This window comes from Ictalurus furcatus, chromosome 6 (assembly GCF_023375685.1).
Source record: "Ictalurus furcatus strain D&B chromosome 6, Billie_1.0, whole genome shotgun sequence".
In the NCBI taxonomy this organism is placed as follows: domain Eukaryota; kingdom Metazoa; phylum Chordata; class Actinopteri; order Siluriformes; family Ictaluridae; genus Ictalurus; species Ictalurus furcatus.
Window position 1 is genome coordinate 33,842,669 of NC_071260.1, and position 26,288 is coordinate 33,868,956.

The 26,288-nt window shown below is 41.6% G+C and overlaps 1 protein-coding gene across 1 annotated transcript; it reads right to left on the reverse strand.

Annotated features, from left to right (window-relative positions):
* Positions 1-10,995: 10,995 nt before the first annotated feature.
* Positions 10,996-25,702, reverse strand: nlgn4xb (neuroligin 4 X-linked b). The gene is made up of 5 exons (XM_053627809.1): positions 25,308-25,702; positions 21,711-21,869; positions 13,441-13,626; positions 12,529-13,318; positions 10,996-12,251 (listed from the first exon to the last, which is right to left on the reverse strand). The coding sequence occupies exons 1-5, from the start codon at positions 25,540-25,542 to the stop codon at positions 11,399-11,401; spliced, it is 2,223 nt and encodes a 740-aa protein (XP_053483784.1). The 5' UTR covers positions 25,543-25,702; the 3' UTR covers positions 10,996-11,398.
* Between the last annotated feature and the right edge of the window lie 586 nt (positions 25,703-26,288).

Consider the following 26,288-nt stretch of genomic DNA (forward strand, 5'->3'; position numbering starts at 1 on the left):
CAAATGCATGAACTAATATTTCTACATCATGTTGTGACAATAAATTTCTTATCTTATCTTTTTTCTTACTAGTCCAGGCTCTTGTTATCTCGAAACTGGACTACTGCAACTCACTACTCTTGGGCCTCTGGCCAGCTCCATCAAACCCCTTCAAATGATTCAGAATGCAGCAGCACACCTCGTCTTCAACCAGCACAAGAGAACCCATGTCACACCCCTCTTCATCTCCCTCCACTGGCTTCCTGTATCCGCCCACATCAAATTCAAGGCCTTGATGCTCACCTACAAGACCTTGTCTGGAACAGCGCCCCCTACCTCAACACTCTCCTGAAGGCTTACATTCCCTCACGCAATCTGCGATCAATCAACGACCAACGCTTAGTAATATCTACTCAGTGTGGCTCAAGATCCCTTTCAATAACATTCAAACTAACTGTCCCTCAGTGGTGGAATGAACTTCCAACCTCAATCCGGACCACAGAATCTCTCACCATCTTCAAAAAACAGCTAAAGACCCACCTCTTCTGTGGACACCTAACCAACCCATGAAAAAAAAACAACCCTACTCTCTGCACTTTGCTTCTTCTGAAACTCAATTAATGGCTTTTGTACAGTAGCACTACTTGTGTTGTTCTCTGCTTGATATATCGCTTTGTTTGTATTTTCTCATTTGTAAGTCGCTTTGGATAAAAGCGTCTGCTAAATGAATAAATGTAAAATAAATAAATGTAAATGTATCGTAGAAATATTTCTGAGATGAAAGAAGGCTATTCTAGTAATATTATCTACATGAGCATCAACTGAAAGACTGGAGTCAATAATCACTCCAAGGTCTTTTACTGCTGCACATGATGAAACAGAAAGTCCATCCAGAGTTACTGTGAGATCAGAAAGATTACTTCTAGCTACACGTGGTCCTAATACAAGTTCTTCTGTCTTATCAGAATTAAGTCAAAGGAAGTTAATAAGCATCCAGCGTCTAATGTTCTTTACACATTCCTCAACTTTATTAAGCTGCTGTCTGTCCTCTGGCTTCGCTGAAACATACAGCTGTGTATCATCAGCATAACAGTGGAAGATAATTCCATGTTTACGAATAATTTGACCTAGAGGGAGCATATATAAAGTAAAAAGCAGTGGGCCTAAAACAGAACCTTGTGCAACACCAAATTTAGGTTTGATACCCTTCTATTCACAAAGACAAAACCTTCAAAAAGATAGCACAAGTTCACTGCTCTATGTGTTTAGTTTTTAAAATTATTATTAGTGACAAATTCATGCACCTTTCATGAGTTAGAATAATGAGATTTATTTTTTCTTGCAATCAATGGACTGTAGAAAATGTGCCTAATGGTGGAGCTTGAGCTCTCACACCAAGCTGTGGAAGTGCAGACGCATACATTTCATCATCGGCCAGGAAAGGCTTCTTTATATTCCTGCAGGAGTTTGCAAAAAACAGATCAGTCAGCACCACCTGTGAGCTCTCTCAGCAACATTCATCTGGCAAGAAAAGATTTCCCTTCCTCAGTTCATTTCTCGTAAATCGTGCAAGATTGCAGAGAGGACTCGAGAAATAGAATTTATTATTTTAAAAAGTGTTTGATTTTGGTCAAATTATATATATATATATATATATTATTTATTTATTTATTTATTTATTTATTTATTTATTTATTTATTTAAAAAGAGCACCTGCATTGAGTCTAAATTCTCAGAAGATACCCTGCTGTCCACCTCTGATAAAACCAGACTGCTTTACTGCTTCTGATGCAGGAGGATGTTCAGAACCATCCTTTACTAAAGGGAATAAATGTCAGCAATGCAAGCCTGAACTGTCCTTCTCTGTTTTGTTGAAGGATTATCAGTAGCTGCTTTGCTGCAATCCATGACCAATTTACATTTACATTTACATTTACTCATTTAGCAGACGCTTTTATCCAAAGCGACTTACAAATGAGAAAAATACATGCAAAGCGATATATCAAGCAGAGAACAATACAAGAAGTGCTACCGTACAAGATCCGTTAATTGAGTTCCAGAGGAAGCAAAGTGCAGAGTAGAGGTGTAAGTGCAATTTTTTTATTTTTTATTTTTTTTATTATTATGAGTTGGTTAGGTGCTCACGGAAAGGGTTGGGTCTTTAGTTGTTTTTTGAAGATGGTGGGAGATTCTGCGGTCCGGATTGAGATTGGAAGTGCATTCCACCACTGAGGAACAGTTAGCGTGAAGGTTCTGGAAAGGGACCTTGCGCCACACTGAGTGGGAACTACTAAACTTCGGTCGCTAATCGATCACAGATTGCGAGAGGTAACGTAGGCCTTCAGGAGAGAGTTGAGGTAGGAGGGTGCTGTTCCAGACAAGGTCTTGTAGGTGAGCATCAAGGCCTTGAACTTGATGCGAGCAGCTACAGGAAGCCAGTGGAGGGAGATGAAGAGGGGTGTGACATGGGTTCTCTTGGGCTGGTTGAAGACGAGGCGCGCTGCAGCATTCTGAATCATCTGAAGGGGTTTGATGGAGCTGGCTGGGAGGCCTGAAAGCAGTGAGTTGCAGTAGTCCAATTTCGAGATAACAAGAGCCTGGACTAGTATCTGTGTAGCCTGCTCGGTGATGTAGGGTCGGATTTTCTTGATGTTGTACAGGATGAACCTACAGGACCTAGCAGCTGCTGAGATATGGTCTGTAAAGGTCAAGCCGTCATCAAGAATCACCCCAAGGTTCCTGGCCGTCCTGGTTGGCTTGAGTGTGGTTGAGCTGAGCTGTACAGTGAGGTTGTGGTTGATTGAGGGACAGGCTGGGATCACGAGAAGCTCAGATTTTGCCAGGTTAAGTTTAAGATGGTTTTCCTTCATCCAGACCGAGATGTCCGACAGGCAAGCAGAGATGCGTGCAGAGACGGATGGATCGTCAGGCTGGAAGGACAAATGGAGCTGGGTGTCATCAGCATAGCAATGATATGAGAAGCCATTAGACTCAATCACCTGCCCTAGACATGTAGTGTAGATAGAAAAGAGGAGTGGACCCAGAACTGACCCCTGTGAAACGCCAGTTGTGAGTTGCTGAGTTTCAGAAATACCTCCCCTCCATGATACCTTGAAGGATCTGTCAGAGAGATAGGATTCCACCCAGCGCAGAACCGTTCCGGTGATGTCTAGGCTGGAGAGAGTTGACAGGAGGATCTGATGGTTCACAGTGTCGAAAGCAGCAGAGAGGTCGAGTAGGATGAGGACAGATGATCTAGAGGTTGCTCTTGCTAGTCGTAAGGCTTCAGTGACGGAAAGCAGAGCAGTCTCCGTGGAGTGGTTGCTCTTGAAGCCAGACTGCTTGGTGTCCAGGAGGTTGTTCTGTGTGAGAAAATTGGAGAGTTGATTAAAAACGGCTCTTTCAAGAGTTTTGGAAAGAAAAGGGAGGAGGGAAACAGGTCTGTAGTTGTCAACTATAGCAGGGTTGAGTGATGGTTTTTTAAGCAGTAGGGTAACCCGGGCTTGCTTAAATGAGGTAGGGTATGTGCCAGTAGAGAGCGATGTGTTAAAGATGTGTGTGAGTGCAGGTAATAGTGTGGGAGAGATGGACTGAAGAAGGTGAGAAGGGATAGGGTCAAGAGGACAGGTTGTGGGACAGCTAGAGAGGAGGAGTTTAGAGACATCAGTCTCTGAGAGGGGAGAGAAGGAAGTCAGTTGGGAGTTACATGGAGGAGGAGTCGGTCTATGCATGTCTGGGGTTGAGAACTGGTTCCTGATTGATGTAACCTTGTTGGAAAAGAAAGTGGCAAAGTCATCTGCAGTGAGAGAGGTAGGGGAAGGGGGAGGAGGGGGACAGAGTAGAGAGGAAAAGGTTTTGAAAAGAATGCGGGTGTTGGGAGAACTACCAATCTTCTCTTGGTAGAATGTGGCTTTAGCAATGGAGATGCTATTGGAAAAAGAGGAGAGAATTGAGGGGTAATTGGTTAGGTCAATTGGGATGTTTGATTTGCACCATTTCCTTTCAGATGCTCTTAGTTTAGCCCGGTTGTTACGCAGAGCTTCTGAGAGCCAAGGACTAGAGGGTGATGTGCGAACAGGTCTGGAGGTTAGGGGGCATATGCTGTCAAGAGAAGATGTTAGGGTGGAACATAGCATGTCGGTTGCGGTGTTTAAGTCAAGTGAGGAAAGGAGGCTGTTGGAGGGAAGTAAGGTTGTGACAACGGAGGAGAAATGTGAGGGGGAAAGGGAGCGAAGATTACGACGAAAAGAGATAGAGGGAGGAGACAGTGATGGGGGTGAGGGGAGAGAAATAGAGAACTGGATAAAGAAATGGTCAGAGGTGTGGAGAGGAGTAATGAGAAGATTATGTGTGGTGCAATTACGTGTGAGGATGAGGTCAAGCTGTTTGCCAGCTTTGTGGGTTGCTGGTGTGGTGAACTGCTTGAGGTCAAATGTGGGAAGGAGAGCAAGAAAGTCAGCTGCATGTGGCTTGTCTAGATGAATGTTTAAATCACCAAGGACCAGAAGAGGAGTTCCATCATCTGGGATGGTGGACAGTAGCGTGTCAAATTCATCGATGAACTTCCCCAGTTGACCTGGGGGACGGTAAACAACAAGAAAGTGCATTTTGGCAGGGTCAGTGACTGTAACAGCATGAAATTCAAAGGAAGTGTATGAGCAAGAGGGAGAAAGACAGGTAAATTTCCATGTTTTGGAGAGAAGAAAACCTGTACCACCCCCTCATCTGTTGGGGCGTGAGGTATGGGAGAAGTTGAAGTTGGAGGCCAGGGCAGCGGGAGTGGCAGCGTTCTCAGCATAGATCCAGGTCTCAGTCAGAGCCAGCACACTGAGGTTGGAGTGGGTTGCAAATGCAGAAATGAAATCTGCCTTGTTGACAGCAGATTGGCAGTTCCAAAGTCCGATTGAGAATGAGATGGAACCTGCAGAGGCCGCATTCAGAAAGCGTAAGTTGTCCAAGTTGCGTACGTTTCTGGGAGAATGCCACAGTCTGTGCCTGTGGCAAATAACAGGGATAAACTGATGACACATGTTAGTGTGTGTAAACAGGTAACAGCAAGAGGAATAAAGGGAGAAAAAGTATACTTAGCAGCACGTCTGGTGTCTTGTCGGTGTCCTTGCTCGGTGGACTCGCGCAGGTAGTCTTTACACGAGCTCGGTCTTCACACGACAAGGGCTTATGCTTCCGCCTCAGCGTTTCTTAATGAATAAATACTGATGTGTTTCAGCTGAGCACGCCTCTTTAATTAGCAAAACAAAGAGTAGTCACGTGAACGAGCGACTCCCGACTGAAACCGAAACTGAATACCGGAATTTGCTTTAATCTAGCAACAAGTGTACAGCTCATAGCAACAAGGAAGCACAGTTACAGCTTCTATCTGACAATCGGTGCTAAAACTAGTTTCAACTAAAAAATCCAGAAAGAAACACTTACCAGTTACTGTTCGCCTGGGTCAATAATTTACTGTCATTCTCTCAACAGATACATACTACAGTGTATAGAATTTGCCCATCCATACAGAAACGCTCACATGGCCAGTTTATCGTAAGTGTGTCATAAACAAATGCAATGCATTTAAAAAAAACTTTTAAACAATACAAAAAAACTCCCAATCCCCAGCGTGCGTAAGTCTGCACACCCTTCTATAATTGGGAATGTGGCAGTGTTCAGAATCAACCAATCACATTCAAACTCATATTAAATGTTAATTAGTGTACACCTGTTATCAATTAGTGACTGATTAACCCTAAATACAGTCCAGCTGTTCCTCTAGGATTCTCCTGACATCATCTTGGTAACGTCCAACTGGAAAAGCCCTGGGCTGCAAAGATCTTACAAAGAAGGTACGGGATCTCACTGTTGAAAAATATCAATCAGGAGAGAGTTACAAAAACATTTCCAAGGCATTGGATAGAGCATGGAACACCGTAAAGATAATAATAAACAAGTGGAGAGAATATGGCAGGACAGTGCTAAGAACAGGGTGTTCCTTCTAAAATTAATGAGAAGATCAGGAGAAACTGGTCAGGGAGGCTGCTGAGAGGCCTACAGCGACGTTAAAAGAATTGCAGCAATTTCTGGAAAGTACTGGCTGCTCCCTACATGTGACAATCTCCCGAATTCGTCATGTCTCTGGGCTGTGGTGTAGGGTGGCAACCAAAAATAAATAAAGATTACATCCTATATCCCAAAACCATGTAGAATAATGTGTTCTGGTCTGATGAGACCAAAGTTGAACTTTTTGGCCATAATACCAGAAGATATGTTTGGCACAAAAAACAACACCACAGCACATCACCATAAGAACAGCATCCACACGGTGAAGCACGGTGAAGCACGGTGGCGGCAGCATCGTACTTTATTCTTCAGCTGGAACTGGGGCTTTGATCATGGAATAATGAACAGCTCCAAATACCAGTCAATTTTGGTGCAAAACCTTAACGCTTCTGTTAAACACTTTCAAAACAATGTCACCTTACAGCACGACCCGAAGCAGACCTCCAGATCAACAAAGGAACGGCTTCACCTAAACAAGATCAAGATGTTGGAACGGTCCAACCAGAGCTCAGACCTAAATCCAATCCGATCTCTGTGTGGTGACCTGAAGAGGGCTGTGTACAGGAGACGCCCAGACAATCTGACAGAGTTAGAAAACTTCTGCAAGGAAGAATGGTATAATAATGCTAAATCAAGACGCTCCAAACTGATGGACTCTTCCCCAAAAATACTGAACGCTGTGAGAAAATCTAAACCTGCTTCAACTAAGTATTAGTTTAGGGGTGTGCAAACTTATGCAACCGGCTTATTGTACATTTTTAATTTTTCTTTTATTCCACTAAAACGATTCTTATTGTTTTTCACTTTAATTAATAAGTTAAAATTTCACAATAAAGGTAGAAAAATTTCTGACGTGATTTGTCTTTGTTTCATTTTTTGCATCACAAAAACCTGCCGTTTTAACAGGGGTGTGTAAACTTTATATATCCACTGTATGTTTATAAGTTTGTTTAAGTTAGATTGTGTAGCTAGCTAAGTCGGAATGAACTAAGAATGAACATTTACAGCTATCTAGGCTAGCTAGCTAACACTGTTATAGGGTGTTGATAAAGTGTTGAAAGTGTACTGTATTACACATGAAGTGTAATCTATTGTACCAAATGGCCAGACTGGTTTAATCTAACAGGAAGGCTACGGTAACGCAAATAATCACTCTTTACCACTGTGGTGAGCAGAACAGCATCTCAAACGCATAACATGTCAGGCAGATGTGTTACAACAGGAGACGAGCATTCTGATGTCTGATTTGAACAGGATCTGAAGCTCCTGACCTGTATCTCCATGATGTTTTGCTACATGATTGGCTGATTAGATAACTGCATGAATGAGTAGGTGTACAGGGGTTTCTGATAAAGTGTATATCTCAGTGTATATCTAACCGAATTTCACTCTATGCAGTCATGCGCCTATTCTTTACAAACAAATTCCAATCCACTCCATTTTTCTCCATTATTATTGAAAGAAAACCTTCGTATAATGAAATGCAGTTTAAAGGACCCCAATTTGACTTGCAGCAGCACTGTGTCCCAGATTCTGACAGCATTTACAGCGAACTTCTCTGAGTAATTAAATCAGTTCTAGTTTAGACCACGCCCACTTCCCGTTCAAATGAGAATATAGATAGGATATGAGTGCTAATGTCATGTTGCAAAATAAATGAGCTACAGTAGATTCAAAAGAACTATTCATGTAAGTAACTGGGGGTGGGTATTGGTGAAAACTGTGAACATTTGAATAATTTTTAAACAACATGAAAAAAAAACCCCAAACCTGCACGCTTTAAGACCAGAAACCAACTGTTAATGGCCATTTATTTAAATTAAACTTAAGGCGATGGTGTATTGTCCACAAAGTGTACACAAAATGCACAATAAATGCCCAGGGAGCTTGTGATTTGGACGTTTCTTCAAAAAGAAAGAAGTTTGGACGTGTTTTTGTTTTTTTTAATGATCCATTAGGCATGGAAAATTTTCCAGTTTGAAAATGTGCATTGTAAACAAAATAAACAAAATGAAGGCGCTTAATCTAAAATTCTTCAGCAAATATGGATGGGAAGTGTGCTTCAGCACGAGTCAGTGAGTGGAATAACAGCAGACAAAAATCTGCAATCTTTTATTATACTTTTATTTTAGAAATGACAGCAGAAAAGTCTCATACATGGCGAGCCAAAAGCAAACATTTCAAAAATAATTGCGAGTTTACCCTGCTGTCTAACAAATCCTTTCTGAACTGGGCCAAGACATCTGTTAGTCCTATTGAGATGACTTCAGGTTTCCATCATTCACAGGTTACAGCAGACCAGCATCAGAGCTTTTTTATTGGAGAAGCCTGAAGTCATATTAAAGATGGATTAGTGTGATCTATAATGACATTTCTAGGTGATTTGACTTGGATAACAAATATCCATAACATCATCAAATCCACACCGATATCCTGGATGTATTCATCGTAGCGCAGATGTACAACAACAACAAAGTCCCATGTTTTGTTATTACGTTACCGTGACGTAAATCTGAACTTTTACGTTGGGTGGAATAATTACTTTAAGACGATAGACATTTATAGTAGATTAAAATAATAATATTATTATATAGTACCTCCTCAGATTAAACAAATCCAGCTCGAAAATACAGGAGAAGAATAAATATATACACGGACTGCCTTTATAATAAAGAAAAAACCTCAGTGTAAGTATCAGAAGCCATACACGGAGAAATCATTCAAAAATGACTAAATGAGTATCATTTTGAAACAAAACATTTTCTCTTCATTCTCCTAACTTTATGTATGAGAGTCAAAAGGTCAAGAACAAGTGACTATTTAATAGGCCACACCCCCTGATATGCATGCAAGAGCAATCCTCAGCAATAATTAGGGGTCAAAGCACCAAAAATGCTGGAACCGAATTGTTTTGTTTGTCTTCTTGTTTTTATTCTTCTTCTTCTGCTGCTGTTTATCAGGATAGTGAGATATGACCATGAGTTATATTGTGGAAATTCTTTTCTTTCCTGATTCCTTGCCATTTACCAAACAATAAAGTCTCAAGAATGATTTAGCTCCACCCACTTAAATTCTGAGCTAATATCTAAGACCTACTTCTGTGAACTAGTTCTACGATTTTTTTTTGGAGCTTCACAAAATCTGTCAAAATACTTAGTTGAGTTTGAACCTGAATAATTATTATCTCTAATAATTATAATAATTATCTCAGGGACTGTACGTCTGGTCCAACTGAAATTTGGTAGACTGCATCTTTGTGCTAGTCTGTATGTGGATTTTTCATGATGACCTGATTATCTAAAAGCATGGCCGTCATCATCATCATCCAGCAGGCATTTGACAGGATAACAAGGGGCACTGCTTGCGATTGGTGCTTGGACCCCACAGATGTTGTGTGCAGCTATATTTACGTAACTATATTTCTGTTTCTTTTTTTTCTTTTTTTTTTTCTTTTTTCATCCATAAAAGTCTGAAACCTGAACATTTCTGGGGATGTTTAGGGGAAAAAATCTCTCGTTCTGAAGTCTCAGGTTAGTAAGAATGTTTAGTACACTTTTTCTAATTCTAAAAAAACTGTTTTTGTGAAACCGCATCAGTCTGATATCAGTTAAGAATTTCAGAGCATTGGTTTTAAAGGGCTGTGCTGTATGACATCATCACACTGCAGATGGAGAATGGTTCTTAGAAATGTCTCTATGGTTCCTTGCCCTCGTGAGACTTTAATGGTGGACAAATCAAAGCATCGCACATTGATTTCTCTGTAAATGAAGCAACTCTGGAGTGTAAGGTACTAAATTGTGGAACTCTAACCGCGGTCAGGCTTAAATCAAACCTTTCGTGATGTATAACAAGCTACGAGCTGTGTATGCGGATAAAAACAGCTGGGCTATAAAATCCTGCGACTTGTCTCCACTGTAATGTGTAGGCAGTAAATAAATGACAGCATGTCTGTTGACACTTCCTGAGGACTGGCAAAGTTTGACATTCACACAAGTAGTTTCTCGATTTTTGGACGTTTTCGAAAATCACAAAAGACATTCAGCCTTTGAGGCACGGAGTAACCGATCAGCATGAGAATGAGATCTAAAACACCAACAGCATGTTAAGAATGGATGAAATGGAGAAGATAGACAGCGTCTGCATGAAGCACATGTCTTTAGAAGTGAAACAACAATACAAGCACTAGCCTTTTCTTCATTTTGTGCTTTATCCTAAGCTATATACATTACCTTAGGCTCTTAAATAAGCAGTATTTGGACTGAGAAATAGGATTATTGCCCGTTTAAGGCAATTACCTTTAGGAGCTAAGCTCGTAAGATTTACAGAATGAGCACTCAATACATGGCACAGATATTTACACTGCACTCTGATCTCTTTGTCTGGATTTAAACTGTATGAACGGAACAATGATATCCGGATCTCTTAATGTTCCCTTGTCTCAGGATCTCAGGAAATGCCGTTATGAGGAGACATTTATAACATTATAATTAGGCTTGTGCGACATAACGATTTCGTCATCTCTACACAATATGCAGTGACCTTTATTCCGTTTATATTATATTACCAGACCTGCAAACCTTCACGCAGTTTGTATAGGAGTGGAGTCATTTTACAACGGAGTACGCCGTGCAGATGTTTTCTCTCCAATCAAACAAACTGCCTAGGAGCCCCGCCCCTTTTCCTCACCTCTCACGATCTCAGGGTTCTCGGGACTCGCGGCGTGAGCTTGCTTTCTGCAAAGGTAAATGGAGAATGTTTTCGGTTCATTAAGGCAAGATCAAATCTATCAGTCTGGTCTCCTTAAATCTCAAATGGGTTTGGAAATGATCGTTTTCTTTTTCGGTTCTGGATAATTAAATCAGTTATTTTTTTATTTAAATGGTGAATTGCGAGCAGGGAAAAGTCAGTACTGCACAAGCCTAATTATAGCAAAACCTTTAGCTCAATAAATAATGAAATATTGATCTCAGTGCTTAAAGACAGCTGTGATGATCACGGCGAATGCATCTATTGCTTCTATCAGAGCAACCAATCAACAAAGAAACCCTGATGATATTACTGACAGGATTGAGGGAGATCACTGCGCAATCTAAGCAAAGAGATCAGGACACAAACGATGGGTTTTCTCATATAGGCTAGCGTAGTCCTAGAGATCAAAGGAGAGTCCTATGCTTGCTTGGCTTTGCCATAAATGTGAAAATCATTACATTCATTGTTCACATTATACAGGTTATTTGAGATAGTTCATAGAGTAGTCAGTAATAAAATAACACCTTTGGTGCTCGTCTCCAAACAAGCAGGTGCACTCTGTTTGACTTAAATAATAATCTGCTGCTTGTAAAGTACAGTCATTGGCACTGAATTATACTCTAGTGGTAGAGTGTCCATGAGGGAGGCCGGTATTGCTCGGAGTGCTGTTGGCATACAGATTAAAAGGATGGTACGGTGACTGAATACCCGAGAGAGAATTGGGGATCATGGTGATGGTGTTTGGCGTCATGATTGGGAAGTCGTCCGGGGAACGGCGTAAAGTGAGGGCGTAGTCCGGAGGACAAGTGAGCCTGAGCATGTCGTGCCCCTGTAATGACTCACAATCATGATCGTGATCTAGTTGCTTCATCTGCAAGGACATTAGATCCTCGCTTGGAACCCTTGGTACATCATTAACAAGGTTCCTCGGCGGACTCGGACGCCGAGTGGACTCAAAACGATGCTTGTCCTTCTTGTAATAGAGGGCTGCGAAGGCCAAGATGTTTAGAAAGAGCAAGGACGCTCCGACGGCGATAGTGACGCTCAACTCGGTGGAATAGTCTCGAGCTTCTATGGTTACAGAACTGTCCTCATGCTCCGAATTCTTCTGCTGGTCTGTGGACTGCTTGGTGTTGGACGAAGGAACCGAGGGATGCCGGGTGGTGGACGGCCAGAGTTTGTTGGATAAGCGCTTGGTGTATGAGAAAGGAGTCGTATCCTGAGGCGGGATCTTGGTGGTTGATGATACGTATTGGAAAAGTTCATTGATGTTGTGCAAATGTGGCACTAGCTCAAGCCAGAAAGCAACCTTCGTGGCCCTGTAGTGGTCTCGGACACGAGGTTTGAGACCAATGTGAAGATACAGCTGGTCCTTCGGATTGTATTTGGACCATGCTACTTCTTCAAAGCGATTAGGTTTGGTGTGAATAAATTTCGTATCCTGGGGAACCGGTTGGTTTGGGTCTCTGAAAAATACACAACAAAGATGTTTTAAGCGTGAATCCTTAAAAGTGATGGCAAAATGTACAAAAATTCGAATGCATCAAGATTAAATGAATGGCTAAATATGCTCTACCATCAGTATGGGTCCTCAAAAGGTACAACAAAGGTCTTGTAGATGGTAAGCCTGAAATGATACACGCTGGGCATGCTTCAGGATTGGCACTGTGAAATGGAATGGAATGGCTGTATTATGAAATGCAAATAAACTGCTTCAAGCAGATGTTGGTGTAATCTACTCACCCAGTTTTAGCAAAGTTAGTCCAGTAGGTCATAACCACAGCACTCAGCATTACATCATTCTTAGAGAAGTTGCAGCTGAAGAGATCAGTTGGGCCAATCATTGGGATGCCAAAAACGTATGGAAGTTCATCTCCATGAGCAGAATCTGCCCAGCCTGCCTTCATTTCGCTCTGGCAGTGGTGGTAGAAGGCGTAGAAATACGTAGGTGAACCGTACTGAGCATGTAGATCCGCAGTGGCCACAGCGGGCGCCACCCACTGGTGATCCGTAAAAAGCGCAACCAACGTTTTACGTCTTGTTTCTGCATTCTCCTTATCTGCCCAATCTGTGTACATGAACTTTATTGTCTCTCGCAGGGTATCTTTCCCTTCTGGATAGCCATACAAGTTATCCACGAAGTCCGACACAGCAAATTCAAAGTCATTTCCAGCAACGCCGTCCTCGTTGTCCACGATACCGTCCACGAATTTATAGCCCTCGCCCTGGTTTACCCCGAGCATGATATCGTAGTTCAGAAACTCGCCTTGCTCCATCAGGATCTGTGGGTCATCTGGCACAACGTCTCCATCAATTACAGGTCCGAAAGCAATGTGGTACTTGGCAGGAGTTATGTTTTGCTCAATGAGCTCTTTGTAGTTCTTATTCTGGAGGCACTGGATCATTTCCATAGAGTCGTCCTCGTTGCAGCCCACCTTCTCAGCCAGCATTCGCGTGTACTTGGCTGGCTGGTAGTTAACGGCCCAGCTAGACAGAGCTGTACCACTCTGAATGATTGCTTTCTGGAACAGATCTGGAGAATATATTCACCGGAATTATATTAGTACTAAATCTGAACAGACGAAGAACATTTTAAAGCTCAAACTCTATACATTCTGCAGTGGATATTGGTGGGGGTGCAAATAAGAAATTTACCTTCTGAATAGTGGGACAAAGTCAACAGGCTGACACATGACGCTCCAGCTCCAGACCCGAATATTGTCACTCTTCGAGGATCTCCATTAAAAACCTGGATGTTCTCTTTTACCCATCTGAGAGCCTGAATCTGGTCCAAGAGTCCATAATTCCCCTTGGCAGCTTGATCGCCTGTGCTCAAGAACCCTAAAATATTGTACCGCAGTTTATTTGACATAAAATTGGCTGAGATTACGATAATCATACAAAAAGTCTTGCAAAGACAAATAAAGACTGATTTCCAGTGCTCGTGAACCTTGAAATAAACCACCTGAACATTATTTACTCCTGTTCTTAGCCAGTGCATATACAGTCAGAATTATTGGCACCCTTCAAAAGAATGGGCAACGATGCTAGTATAATATAATGAAAATAATACCATTACAAGGTATCCGCAGGGACTGAATGTCTCCCACAATGAAGAAGAGTGGGTATCTGATTTCAAGGGCCATAGTGAAGATAGACAGTTGTGCCGAAAAATCACTGGAGAAAACACTCGACTGCCTAAAGGACTTTAAAAATAGAAGCCACCAACAGAACAGTCAGACAGGGGACTGACAAAGGGCATTCTGGAAACGTTCACGTAACAGGTTAAAAAAAATCCCCAGCTCAGGTGACAGTGTACCATCACACAGGGCCACAAAAACATGCCATAAGCAGTGCATTTCCTGGAGAGAAAAAAATACATTGTCTTCCAGGATGTGTAAAATGACGCATGGATTCTCCAACTCATTACAGTAAATGTGTTCTTTGTACCTTCTTAAAGAAGGATCAGGATGTATACTCGTACATAGCTAAGGAAGTATAGATATGTCTTAACCATACACCGGATGAAATTACCGTACACCTATTTATTCTAGCTTAAGCGTGACTCTCTTCCCTCGGCCTAAAAGTTATTTTCAGTTTATTAATTAATGTGAAAGAACCGTTTTGAAGAACGATATTTTGCTATTTTGTATTTCTGTACTCCCAATGTTAGATTTTACTTTCAGGTCTACCTGCGTGCTAACTTTACCATCAGCTACATTTTTATTTCAATTTTTTGTTGTTGTTGTTTTTCAGTAACATCACAAGCTGTGTTTTTTAAACCATTATAAAAATAAATTAAATAAAATAAACAAAAGAAGAGAGGCTGGAACTAACTTGTTTCGTGGACGTTCCACAACATTAAATGTAACTATAAGTGGATAAAAAGTATGTGTCTTTCATTAATAATTTTTTTTTTTTTTTTTTAATCGTCGGCAAGTTGGTGTGGTTTAAAAGGAATAAAACACTTAAAGAACATTTATGTTATAGTTAACGGTTCACATACCCGGAAAAAGGAACCAAATAGCTAAACAACTCAAGTTGGAGCAGAAAACCTGAGAGACAGTTTTATTGAAAAGTCTAAAAAAAAAATTTAAGCTAGTTTCTTCACAGTGAATGATGTTCACTCATCAAATCTTCAGTACAGCTCTGTTCCTAAAAATAAACTCTTACTCAATATGTGAACCAAACACACACCTTGGTTTAAAACCACGCCCTATATGTCTTGCGCTGCTGAGAATAACCTCCAGTGCGGTTCATTTGCATGGAGATAAATTCATTAGTCAATGTTCATTCCTAGCTAATGGCTGCTTCATTTGATAAATGTCCCTCTTTTAAATGGGTCAGATGTGACTGGATGATCGATTATACCTGGGAACAGCAGATGGCATTTCTCGCTAAAGCTCCGAATACTCCGATACAGCAGAGTATTTCATACGCTATATATGAAGGTTCCCGTAACAAACGTTATTTACAGCAGTAATTAGCATGAATAATTCATGAATCCATGAGTAAAAATAAGCCCAAAGGCAATAACTTACTCTGTAGTGGTTCATTTATAAAATTCACAAGTGAGGCTGTGTGGAAGTTTCCAGTACTTACATTACTGAGTTTAGCTGCTGACATTTAACTGGTGCTATTTTATATGGACTCTAATCTGCATATTAAGTCATTTATTAAGTTCTTCTTAGTGTATTTAAACAAACATCAATAACCACTTGTTAAATTTGGGCTATATTACAAGGCCAGTATTAAATACTTAAACACGGGCCGATTCATTTTAACATGGCATCGTTTTATTAATTCAGCAACTCAAAATACTGAAATAAAAGTATGATAAAATAGACTAAACTTATTATGATTTCGAGAACTCAATTTAGTATCTTCATTAAGTTGTGCTCATGGAGCAACTTTCAGAGCACAATATTAAAATAAAACACAAACACAATAAGATGCACTGGATCAAGTGCTATTTTATGAGCTGCTGAATAACGAGTGTGGACGCCATCCTGTTCAATTAAACTAAACTTCGGTCGTGAACGGTCATGAATGTGATAATTATAACTAGGACCATCCCCACAGCAGTATACTATACGTCTTTTTAAATAGTTCCTTGCTTTTATGTTATGTTATCTATTACGCTCGACAGGAAAGAAACAAAACACTATCTCCTTCTTTAGTCCTCATTTTCTATCCCTGATATTTTTCAATCTTAAAGGTGACTTTGTGTTTGTGTTTAAAAGTGGTGGACGCTTCTACTTAAAACAACAACGACTTGGAAACCGTGGAGGTGTGAACTACACACATGATTTCCTCACCTGAATGCCGCACCCAGAAAATCGACTTAAGCAGCTGCGTATCCCGACTCTGAATACGAGGAACTTCTCCCATGTAAACACTGACCTAACTTTTGGACTTAAATCACCAACTCTGAATATGGCTCTGAATATGACTCTGTTAGCTCTGTTACCCTTAGCTTATTAATTACGTCATTTATGATTTGTTAATTTCCTAATGTAGTGAATAATGTGAGTAAATTTGTGTTACCACAAGCCTGCACTATTAAAAGTAGATAAAGATCCTATATTCTGTTACATCCATCCACCTTCTATAGCACTTATACTACAGGGTCACGGGGAACCTGGAGCCTAACACAGGGAGCATCGGGCACAAGGCGGGGCACACCCTGGACTGGGTGTCAATCCATAGCTGAGCTCACACACACCCATTCATACACGACAGACACTCTGGACATTCCATTCAGCCTACCATGCATGTCTTTGGACTGGGGGAGGAAACCGGAGTACCTGGAGGAAACCCCCGCAGCACGGGGAGAGCATGCAAACTCCACACACACAGGACAGCGGCGGGAATCAAACCCCCAACCCTGTTGGTGTGAGGCGAACATGCTAACATGCTAACCACTAATCCACCGTGCGCCCTATTCTGTTACATGATCCCTAATTTTAAAAGATTACCCAAAATCAACGTTTTTCTTTTAAAAGTCTTTTAAAATATTTTTTAATCTGAATGATATAACCTGGGTCATGACGTATCATAATTGTTTTAAAAAACAAAATCCATGGATCCTTTGTGCTGAGAGGGTGATTACACGGCAATTTCAGATGAGTGCAAACGAAGTGACCTTCACCCACCGACACATAAATCACACGCCTTTTGATAAAGGTTAATTGAAGCCCCTCTTTTTTGTGATGCAGAAGTTTCACCCTGACAATTTATTCCAGGGTCATCAGCATTCTTCTTTTATTCATTTCATTATTTTGCAATCCCTTTTTAATGAGCCTCTGATCCATGCAGCTAAGCAGTGTACACCTTCACTCTCATATGATGATAGATAAAAGATTTTTTAAAAAAAACAAACATAAAACAACATACACACAACAATTATAATCCAGGACAAAGATACCAAGTATCCTGTATCACTGTTGTTTTAAACACACTCACACTGGTGCCCCAGACTGTCTGAGGTGTCATCCATTATTCCACATCCTGGTGATCCTCCACCTCACTGTCTTTTCTCTATAAATCTATCAGAACCGACCATGCCACATCAACTTCTATTTACCTGCTGTAATTTCACAGGAGCAGGTCTGCTGATACGAACCACCAAGGTCGTGGAAGTAAAGGTTTTGTTAGCAGAGGCTCTGAAGCATCATGACTGGCTCGTTTTGTCCTTGATCTACTTACTCCACCCTGTTGGAAAGATGTCCTGATGTGGCACCTGTAGAATTCCTTTTAGCATGCGCACAGGAGTGATAACCCTCCACCTTTCATCAGCTGGTCATCATCAAAGTATAGATCAGATTAGCAGCAGGGGGATGGACTTTATACTGTCTCATGGGGAATGTAAGTGGAAGGACAGACCTCGTCCTTTACTTGAACCCTTTATATTTGAGCTAGCTTTGTGTCTGTGGTTAGTAGGTACAGAATAATATGATTAGCATGATCTTCCAAGTCTCCATTACCAGCAGCTCTGGAATGTGACGGCCACCAGATAAGATTTTTTTGTACCACAATGTACAACCTGGAAGAAACACAAAGGTCTGCCACGATATTATGTTGAGGTAAGTCTTGAGCTTAGTGGACTGACCAGTGCTTGATGATCCAGTCCAGTGGAACTGTTCACGGGCCTAGATGACTACATGGGCCACCTCTTCAATCCGTGCACATCTCTGCTCTATTAATACTTCATTATATGCAGTTCTCCACTAACTACTGAGGGCTATAGCTGATACTCGTCTATCCCTAACCCAAAAGGTGTGTCTGCTGAGACTCTGGCTTATCTAACAGGAATACTGTGCCAGAAAAGCAGAGAAACTCAGTTCCTCTTCATGATGCACCTTTTTAAAGGTTTCTTAAGGTCCACTGATGCAGATCGAGTCATTTTCTGCTCTAAGGATGTGTTAACACTGTTATGTTATGAGAGAACGTCCAGACATTTGAACATAGCTTACTATGACCATAACTTGCTTAACATTGGTCACATCCTTATGGCGTCCATCTTGTTTCAGTTAAACAAACCAGCAGCATTTCACCAAGAAGTTTAACCCGAGTCACAGACATGTATTCACCATCACACTGTCCCGCTGACATCACCAGCACTCTCTGAAGTTGGACAAGCTGCATTTCACATCGGTTTGTAATCAGCATGATACTTTTCATCAGTTCCTTTCAGATACTCCAGCATCAGTGTGAGTTGTTCCTGCAAGTGTTCTGGTGATTACTATATTCAAAGAGAAAACAGCTTTCAAAAGGTGTAAGGAAGGTAGGACGTCGGGCTCTGGGGCTGATTAATGTGCCAGAATCCAGCAAGTATCTTCCAAGTTAGTGATAAATTCATGCACATGAAATCTTTGCCATTTCCATGTAGGCAAATTAGATCAACACAAACGCAGATTTTGTTATTTGGTTTCAGAGCACCACGCCACTGCTTTATCTCCTCCATTCTACACCAAATCCTCCAATCTATTCAGTTCTTCTAGTGGATTTTATTTTAAAGGCCAGATCTACATAGGATAAAAGGTACAGCTCCTTATTTAAGTTGAGTTCAGGTTCTGATGTGGCCTTTAAATTAATCTCAGATCTCAGACGTTCCACCTTGGGGACACGTTGTGTCTGCACCCTTTTATTCACTTTTCTCGGAAGCTGCCAATAGCCCTTAGTCGAATTGTGTTAAAACAAGCCGCTCCTGGTAATCCAGCACTCGACAGTATGAGGCATTGGATAGGCATCAAATTTAGAAACAGCGTTCACCTTGTGGGAGTCTACACAGAAACATACAGCCCCATCAAACACTGGGACAAGCACAATACTGTTCTCCCCGTCACTGCAGGACTCCTGTAATACTCCCATCACTATCATTTCCACAATTTGTCCTAAACCACTGTTTGTTTGTCCTCAAGCAAGAAATAAGACTGGCTGCCCACAAACACACCCGAACGAGTCTCAACATGGAGATCGGAGCATCCAGGAAGGGGAGAACATTTCTCCAGTGATGAGATGATTAGGGATTGCCTTCAAGTGGGATCAGAACTTAAAGTCGACCCCCTGATCCCGATGTGTGACCTCGAAGGACCGATTTCACTTGGTGAATAATTTCAAGCTAGAGGTATTAATCCATATGAGGGCTTTATCTTCTGGTGCAGTTGATTTTCTTGTTCTTGCATTTTGGCTAAAGACTGGACACTTGGGTAATGGGGACTCAATTCCTCTGTTCCTGAGTAACTTCAAGGTTTGGGCATCAGTGGAAAAAAATGTTTTATTTCAGGGTCATTCCCTTGGAACAGCAGTAATGTAATGTCATGTAAATTTTTTTCAAAACAAATAATGCTGCAGCTTTCTGGCTCGCGGTCTGCTCTCAGCGTTTAATTTGCTCTACTCACAACGATGCACATGATCACTTCACTACTCAGGGAGAACTCGAGAGAAGATCACAGTGATATAGGTGGAATAACACGGCTGAGGTGTGCCACATTAGTCATTACCCCTCCAGCTTGTCCCCAAACACCTTTCTCCCAGTATAAACCACCCCACAAGTCACACAGGGACAAGCAGGTGCAGCTCTTTATTAGAAGAGCATTTTATATAGAAAGAGTTACCTCTTACACGCACCACAAGCACACAGTACTGTACTGTACACCAGTGTGGCATCAAACTATCCATCCGCCTTCATCTGGGAGGCGCTTGGCCCACATACAGTCTCTCTGAGTACATGCTTTCTGGGATGGCTCTTACTTCAGCTCTCGTTTCCCTTCTGTCATTTTCTACACTCTGAAGCCTTAATCTGGTTTAAAAACCTTTATATAAACTCACGGAACAGAATAAACTGAATGAGGTCAATCCCAATTAAATTTCTATCAGCTCTAGAGAGGTGGATAATCCACTTGATAATGTGTTAAATGGAAGAACAATCACATCATTATAATCTTTATGCAGGGAAAGACCTGCTCATGTTCCTGATCAGATTCAGGTGATGGAGAGGTTTAAGTTAATTTTCCAAGCAGGATGTTCAGCATACTGAAATTACTTGCATGTAGATAACTCCTCTGAGGCGTTTAAAAAAAAATTGGGATGCAATTTGTGGAGTTTTTTGTGCTTTTTTACGGAAAACGACTCGATTTGGCGAAATTGCAATCGCACGAAATAGATATCTTTCACCGTGATGTTTGTCTTAAATGAGACCTTTTAGCTGTACTCATGTTCAGCACAGCGGGCTTTGGCTGAATGCTTGTTGTGATGACGGGACATGACACGTCTTGGTCCAAATCTACGGAAAATCTGCGGTAATTAAAAAAAAAATTTATACTGCGGAATTTTCTTGATTTTGTGTTCATTTCTGCGATCGCAAAATCCTGGAGAGACGTATTACACATCGAAACTCAAAGACAAATGCAGTGTTTGGGGCGGAGTCACATTTAAAATACATGGTCACCTGGTAGAGCTGAAATTTGGTACAATGCATAGTTGTCCTAATCATTAAGTGGACTTCTGATGATGACCTGAATATCTAAACACATGGTTTCCATGGGCCAATCAGCTTTCAGTAGGCATTTGACTGGTTAACATAGCACTATCGTAACAAAACTTGAGTGGTAGAGTCGTACTAGACCCACTAGCACCTGACAGCCTCACATAAATTGGCCAGAGGGGGTGCTATTGATCTCTTCGCATGTAAAACCAAGCCATATTCGACTAGGAGTTTTTGCAAATCTTCACAAAATTGGTGTCAAAATGCTCAGAATCTGACTCTCAATAATCATCCAAAACATGTTGATATTTGTAAACAATATGGCCATCACATGGCTAGCAGGGCGGAGCCTGGGTTACATGACGTGATTTTTAAGATGCCTGCAAAGCTCAATTCAAATAGGTGTCAAACAGGACCCCTGCGTCTGATGGTGCTGAAAGTCGGTATCCTGCATCATTCTGCTAATCAGTAACTGTATTTTTTAAACAATAACTGGGTTAGTGAACAAACATGGCTGCCATTAGCTAGTCAGCTTTCAGCAGGTAGTTAAACGTCTGCAGATCAAGAATGTCATAATAATTATTTAGGAAATATGTTGTAATATATATATATATATACAGAAAAATAAAATAACTAACAACAGTATAGCTATAGCGAGTAGTTATGCTAGTGACATTTTCTATTTCCACATTACTGTATGCTTTACCGTATGTTTTTTTTTTTTTTTCCTATTTCCTCATTACCGTATGCTTTACCGTATGTTTTTTTTTTTTTTTTCTATTTCCACATTACCGTATGCTTTACCGTATGTTTTTTTTTTTTCTATTTCCACATTACCGTATGTTTTTTTATTGTCACTTGGTCTAATAACGTGCGAAATGAGAGATGAACGCAATCAGAATTCTAATCTAATTGGGGGAAAAGATTTAGTACGTACCTAAAACTCCCAGTCGGTAGTTGACGGTGACGACAATGACATTGCCGTAGCTGGCAAGGACGCTCCCGTCAATCACGTTCGCCGTTCCTTCAACATAAGAGCCACCATGAATGTACACCATCACCGGTTTGAGCACGTCCTCTTCCTCACCGCTTACATCTGCAATGACCAAATATTTAAAAAATTATTCATTTCTTGAGATCAGAAAATGTGATTCCGTTGATTCCGTTAATACATGGCATCATTATTATCTGGGAACGAAGAGAGTTTTGGTCTATAGTGGAGAAGACCCGCAATATTAGTTTTCAGAAAAGTATCATCCTGAGCCTAAAACAGACCGACCATAACTCTGCGTGAATCAGTCTTACATACTAGCATACTTACTACCTTACTACTATGCTTGCATGCTAGCCTAGTAAGCAAACGGTAGCTTAGTAGCACATGTACTAACATATTCTAACACGCTAGCATGCTTGCACTCTAAAGTATGTATACATTAGCACACTTTCTTGCATACTCGTACAATACAGCCTGTATATACTTGCACTTTTGCATTCGAACCTATCTATTTCTACACTTGCGTCCTAGCTTACTAGCGCACATGTGCACTAACACACTTGTTTACTAGTGCTCATGTACACTAACACACTTGTTTACTAGTGCTCATGTACACTAGTACACTTGCTTACTAGCGCTCATGTACACTAGCACACTCGCTTACTAGCGCTCATGTACACTAGCACACTCGCTTACTAGCGCTCATGTACACTAGCACACTCGCTTACTAGCGCTCATGTACACTAGCACACTCGCTTACTAGCGCTCATGTACACTAGCACACTCGCTTACTAGCGCTCATGTACACTAGCACACTCGCTTACTAGCGCTCATGTACACTAGCACACTCGCTTACTAGCGCTCATGTACACTAGTACACTCGCTTACTAGCGCTCATGTACACTAGCACACTCGCTTACTAGCGCTCATGCTACACCACCAGTTTGTAGACGCAGTCAGAGGGCCAGTGACATGTTTTAGCCTGGTCTGGGTCGTGGTAGATCTGGAGCCAATCCCAGGAATGCCAGGTGTGTGTGGCGAGAATACACTCCATTGCACACACACACACACACACACACATACCTAGAGACTCTGTGGGTATTTGTGTTAGCACAGTTCCTTGATCAGAGGCCTTTTCTCACCCCTGTGTACGGACACGCTCGCCCACACGGCGCTGTAAATCTGTGTCCTTGGACGATTCCTCCGCTTAAAATGATGCTTCTAGCTACAGATTCACTGCAGAACACAAAATCTTCCACCTTGCAGACGCGAGCAGACTTATTCATGCCAGCTCGTGAGTCACAGAAACAAATGTCTCGGTCAGAGGAACACAGCATGCCGGTTAGTCACGCTAAATCCCGGCTAATAAGCATGCTCATCTTGTAATGTACTGCTTTCACTGCTTCTTCTCTCTAAGCTTAACCTAGCCGTTCACAGCAGATGCCTACAGATGTTCATTAGGGAGTCGTTCCGGCGCAGCGTCAGGTGTCTAGACGGCGTGGGGAATTTGAAATCCCTCTCCTGTTTGTGTTTGACCTTCGACGAAGCGGCAATGTAATCACGCTCCCCACGATTGTACTTTTCAGATCATTTTTAGAAGCAGATTAGCATATAGATGGATTCCGCTTTGCTCGTAGGAGGGTGTTTATGGATAAACAAGATGTGGACAACTTCTGGAAAACAACTCTAGGTGCCCTGTTAAACAGGAGGTCAAATTCAAACCTGCTTTGTCTTGCCTCCATCTGGATTTTATCAACACTTTCTAATAAGACATGTATATCCACAGACTTGCTGATGATTCTTACTGTATAAAACCTTTCCCTCCGTCTTCGTATTTGAAGACCTGGGTTGGATTCTAGGTTTCTTTCATTACTCCTGTGTTAATGTTTACCGAAACTTTGAGCTCGCTTGATGGTCAAATCTTTTGCCTTCTTCATACCACAGCACTGCTGAATTTACTACACTTTCTTTACTACATTTTACTATCTAAGATCTTTTTAGGTTAATTTTGGTTTGTGAAGATAGCTCATGTTAGCTGTTATTGTATTATTCTAGCAATAACTTGAGGTTGGCCATGTGATGGAATCAGTCATAATGATTTCTGCTCTGAACAGTTCTCCTCCTCTTCCTTCTCCTCCTCTTCCTTCTCCTCCTCTTCCTTCTCCTCCTCCTACTACTACAGTTGTACAGTTAGATTTGAGGATTTAACGCCGCTGTGATTATACAGTAATCCAATTTAAAGCATCTATAACACGTCATCAGCCGTGACTGAGAAGCAGGTAAACGTACCGTGAGTGGTTATGGCAAACTGCCTGCTATTGGAGAAGGGACTCGGCATGATTATGAGCTATGAGTGTTGTTAATGTGCTGTAAGGCTCATCTGTAACATGGATGTCTCGGCCTCTGCGTCACTGCAGGACATGCTTGTTTACAAGAGCATCAACGACAACATACTTTACCTACAATTTAATAAAACGTTGCCTGTAATCTGACAGCTCGGCTTTTTTACTTTTTTATTTCTTTCTGATTTGACTATTGGACCACAAAGACTATTTCCAGGAAGGAATGTACAGTATACTTCAAGTAAAGGTCACCATAAATCACTGAAAGGTGCTCATGCCAAAGGCTGATCATGTTGGTTCAGGTTACTGGTAATTACATGAAACCGTGGTGTTCTCAGATTTAAAAAAAAGAAGAAAAAAAGAAGCACCTACTCACTTTATCTCATTACTACTGACATCTACTGACATCTACTGACATCCTAACCCTAAACGTTATTCAAAAATATTGACTGGACTTGACTATAATCTACACGTTTAGTACTCGTACTCTACATCGGAGAGAAAGGGACGCTGGGACACAGCGTCTCTGCACGAATATGACCTATACGCCTCCACTTTTCACAACGCATCATTCAGATACACGTCCACAGGATTAATATTAGTATTAACTAAGGAAATGGCATCAGACAGGTGGAATACTAAATAGATACTCAGCTCCTTTAATTCATTTTTTCATTGCCTCTTGATTTTACGTTACATTAGTAAGAAAAGAAAAAAACACTATATCTTTCTTTAGTCCGCATTTTCTATCCTCGATTTTTTTTGTTTGTTTGTTTTAAAAGAGAGGATTTGTGTTTAAAGGCGGTGGTCTAGACGCTTCTGCTCAAGAAATATCTGGCAACCTTGGAGGCGTGAACTACTCTGAAATCGACTTAAGGGACTGCATAACCCGAATCTGAATACAAGGAACTTTCCCCGCGTAAATTTTGCTGTAACTTTTGGACCTAAACCACCAATTCTGAATTCTCTGCTCTCAAAATGACCTATTTTGCAGTTTTTGGTAGAAACGCCCCCAAAATACATATTCATGAAGTCAAATGGCTGAAACAGACATTAGTCGTGTGAAATACAATACTTCATAACTCGCTAAGGTTCTCCAATGGTACAGAACCATACGGTAAATAGAACCATTTGACGCCAAGCAATCTTTGAGAGTTTCAGAGTTATCTTTTTTCCCCACAAAGCATGCAGACTTTACCTTCATCTGTGGGCACGTAGATGTTCAGATACAGGCAGTCCTCGCTCTGGTCTTGTACGTAAGTAGCCACCGTGTCCAGATTAGCCGTGAACCAAACAGGCAGCATGTCACTCAACAGGAATCTGTCCTCCAGGAACTGAGGACAAACAGGGGCAAACTGCGTGGCGTTCCTGATGCCAGACCAGGAATTGGGTGGTTCAGGTGCCTGGAACCGTCTTTCTCCTGTAGGGGGCATGGCGTAGGGTACGCCCAGGTACTGCTCCACAGGGCGCAGGATCTCACTAGGCAATGCCGCCCTAAATCCACGGAGTTTCCCATAGTTTGTTGTGACTGTAGTGTATTGGACCGGCTGACAAGTGACGACTGCTACTCCTGAAGCCAGGATGAAGATCCGAAGCAGCGTACTAAAGTTCAGCCAGGACAGACGAGCAGGTAGCCATACTGGTTCCTTGGGATTTGACATTTTGCTGATACTGAAAGAACAGAAATCCCAAAAGAAAAGCAAAAAAAATCGTCTTACTCCAGCTGGACTATGTCAGGTAGATAGACGGCGCGCTTGCCAGTTGGGTCGGTGCCTCTGTTCCTGCCCATGACGAGGTGCCGTCTTCAAACTGTTTGACCTTGTTTGGACAGCAAGAGCGATGTCGCAGTCAGTTTTTTGGCTTAGTTCCAGGCAGAATGATCATCCTGCAGTTCAGAGAAAGCAAGCGAGAGAGAGAGATAGAGGGAGAGAGAGAGGGAGAGAGAGAGGGAGAGAGAGAGGGAGAGAGGGAGAGAGAGAGAGAGGGAGAGAGAGAGGCTTGAGAGGAGGCACTTTGAAAGAATTATGTCTACTGTGCTTCAGTGGAGTCGAAACACCATCACCAGTTTATTTATTTATTTTTGAACGAGGTTTGTGCCGTAAGTCTTGGTTTCTGCCCTTTCACGTCCTCTGGAAATGTCTCGCTCGTAGTTCTAGGATGATGTTCTATAGTCGGGTCC

Bases quoted from the DNA above. Each gene is read 5' to 3' on its own strand.
- nlgn4xb (XM_053627809.1), bottom strand. From the start codon at position 25,542: ATGCCCCCTACAGGAGAAAGACGGTTCCAGGCACCTGAACCACCCAAT. The intron at 13,627-21,710 runs GTACGTACTAAA...ACAATATTTTAG, and splicing joins CTACCGACTGGGAGTTTTAG to GGTTCTTGAGCACAGGCGAT. The intron at 12,252-12,528 runs GTGAGTAGATTA...TGTATTTTTCAG, and splicing joins ACTAACTTTGCTAAAACTGG to AGACCCAAACCAACCGGTTC.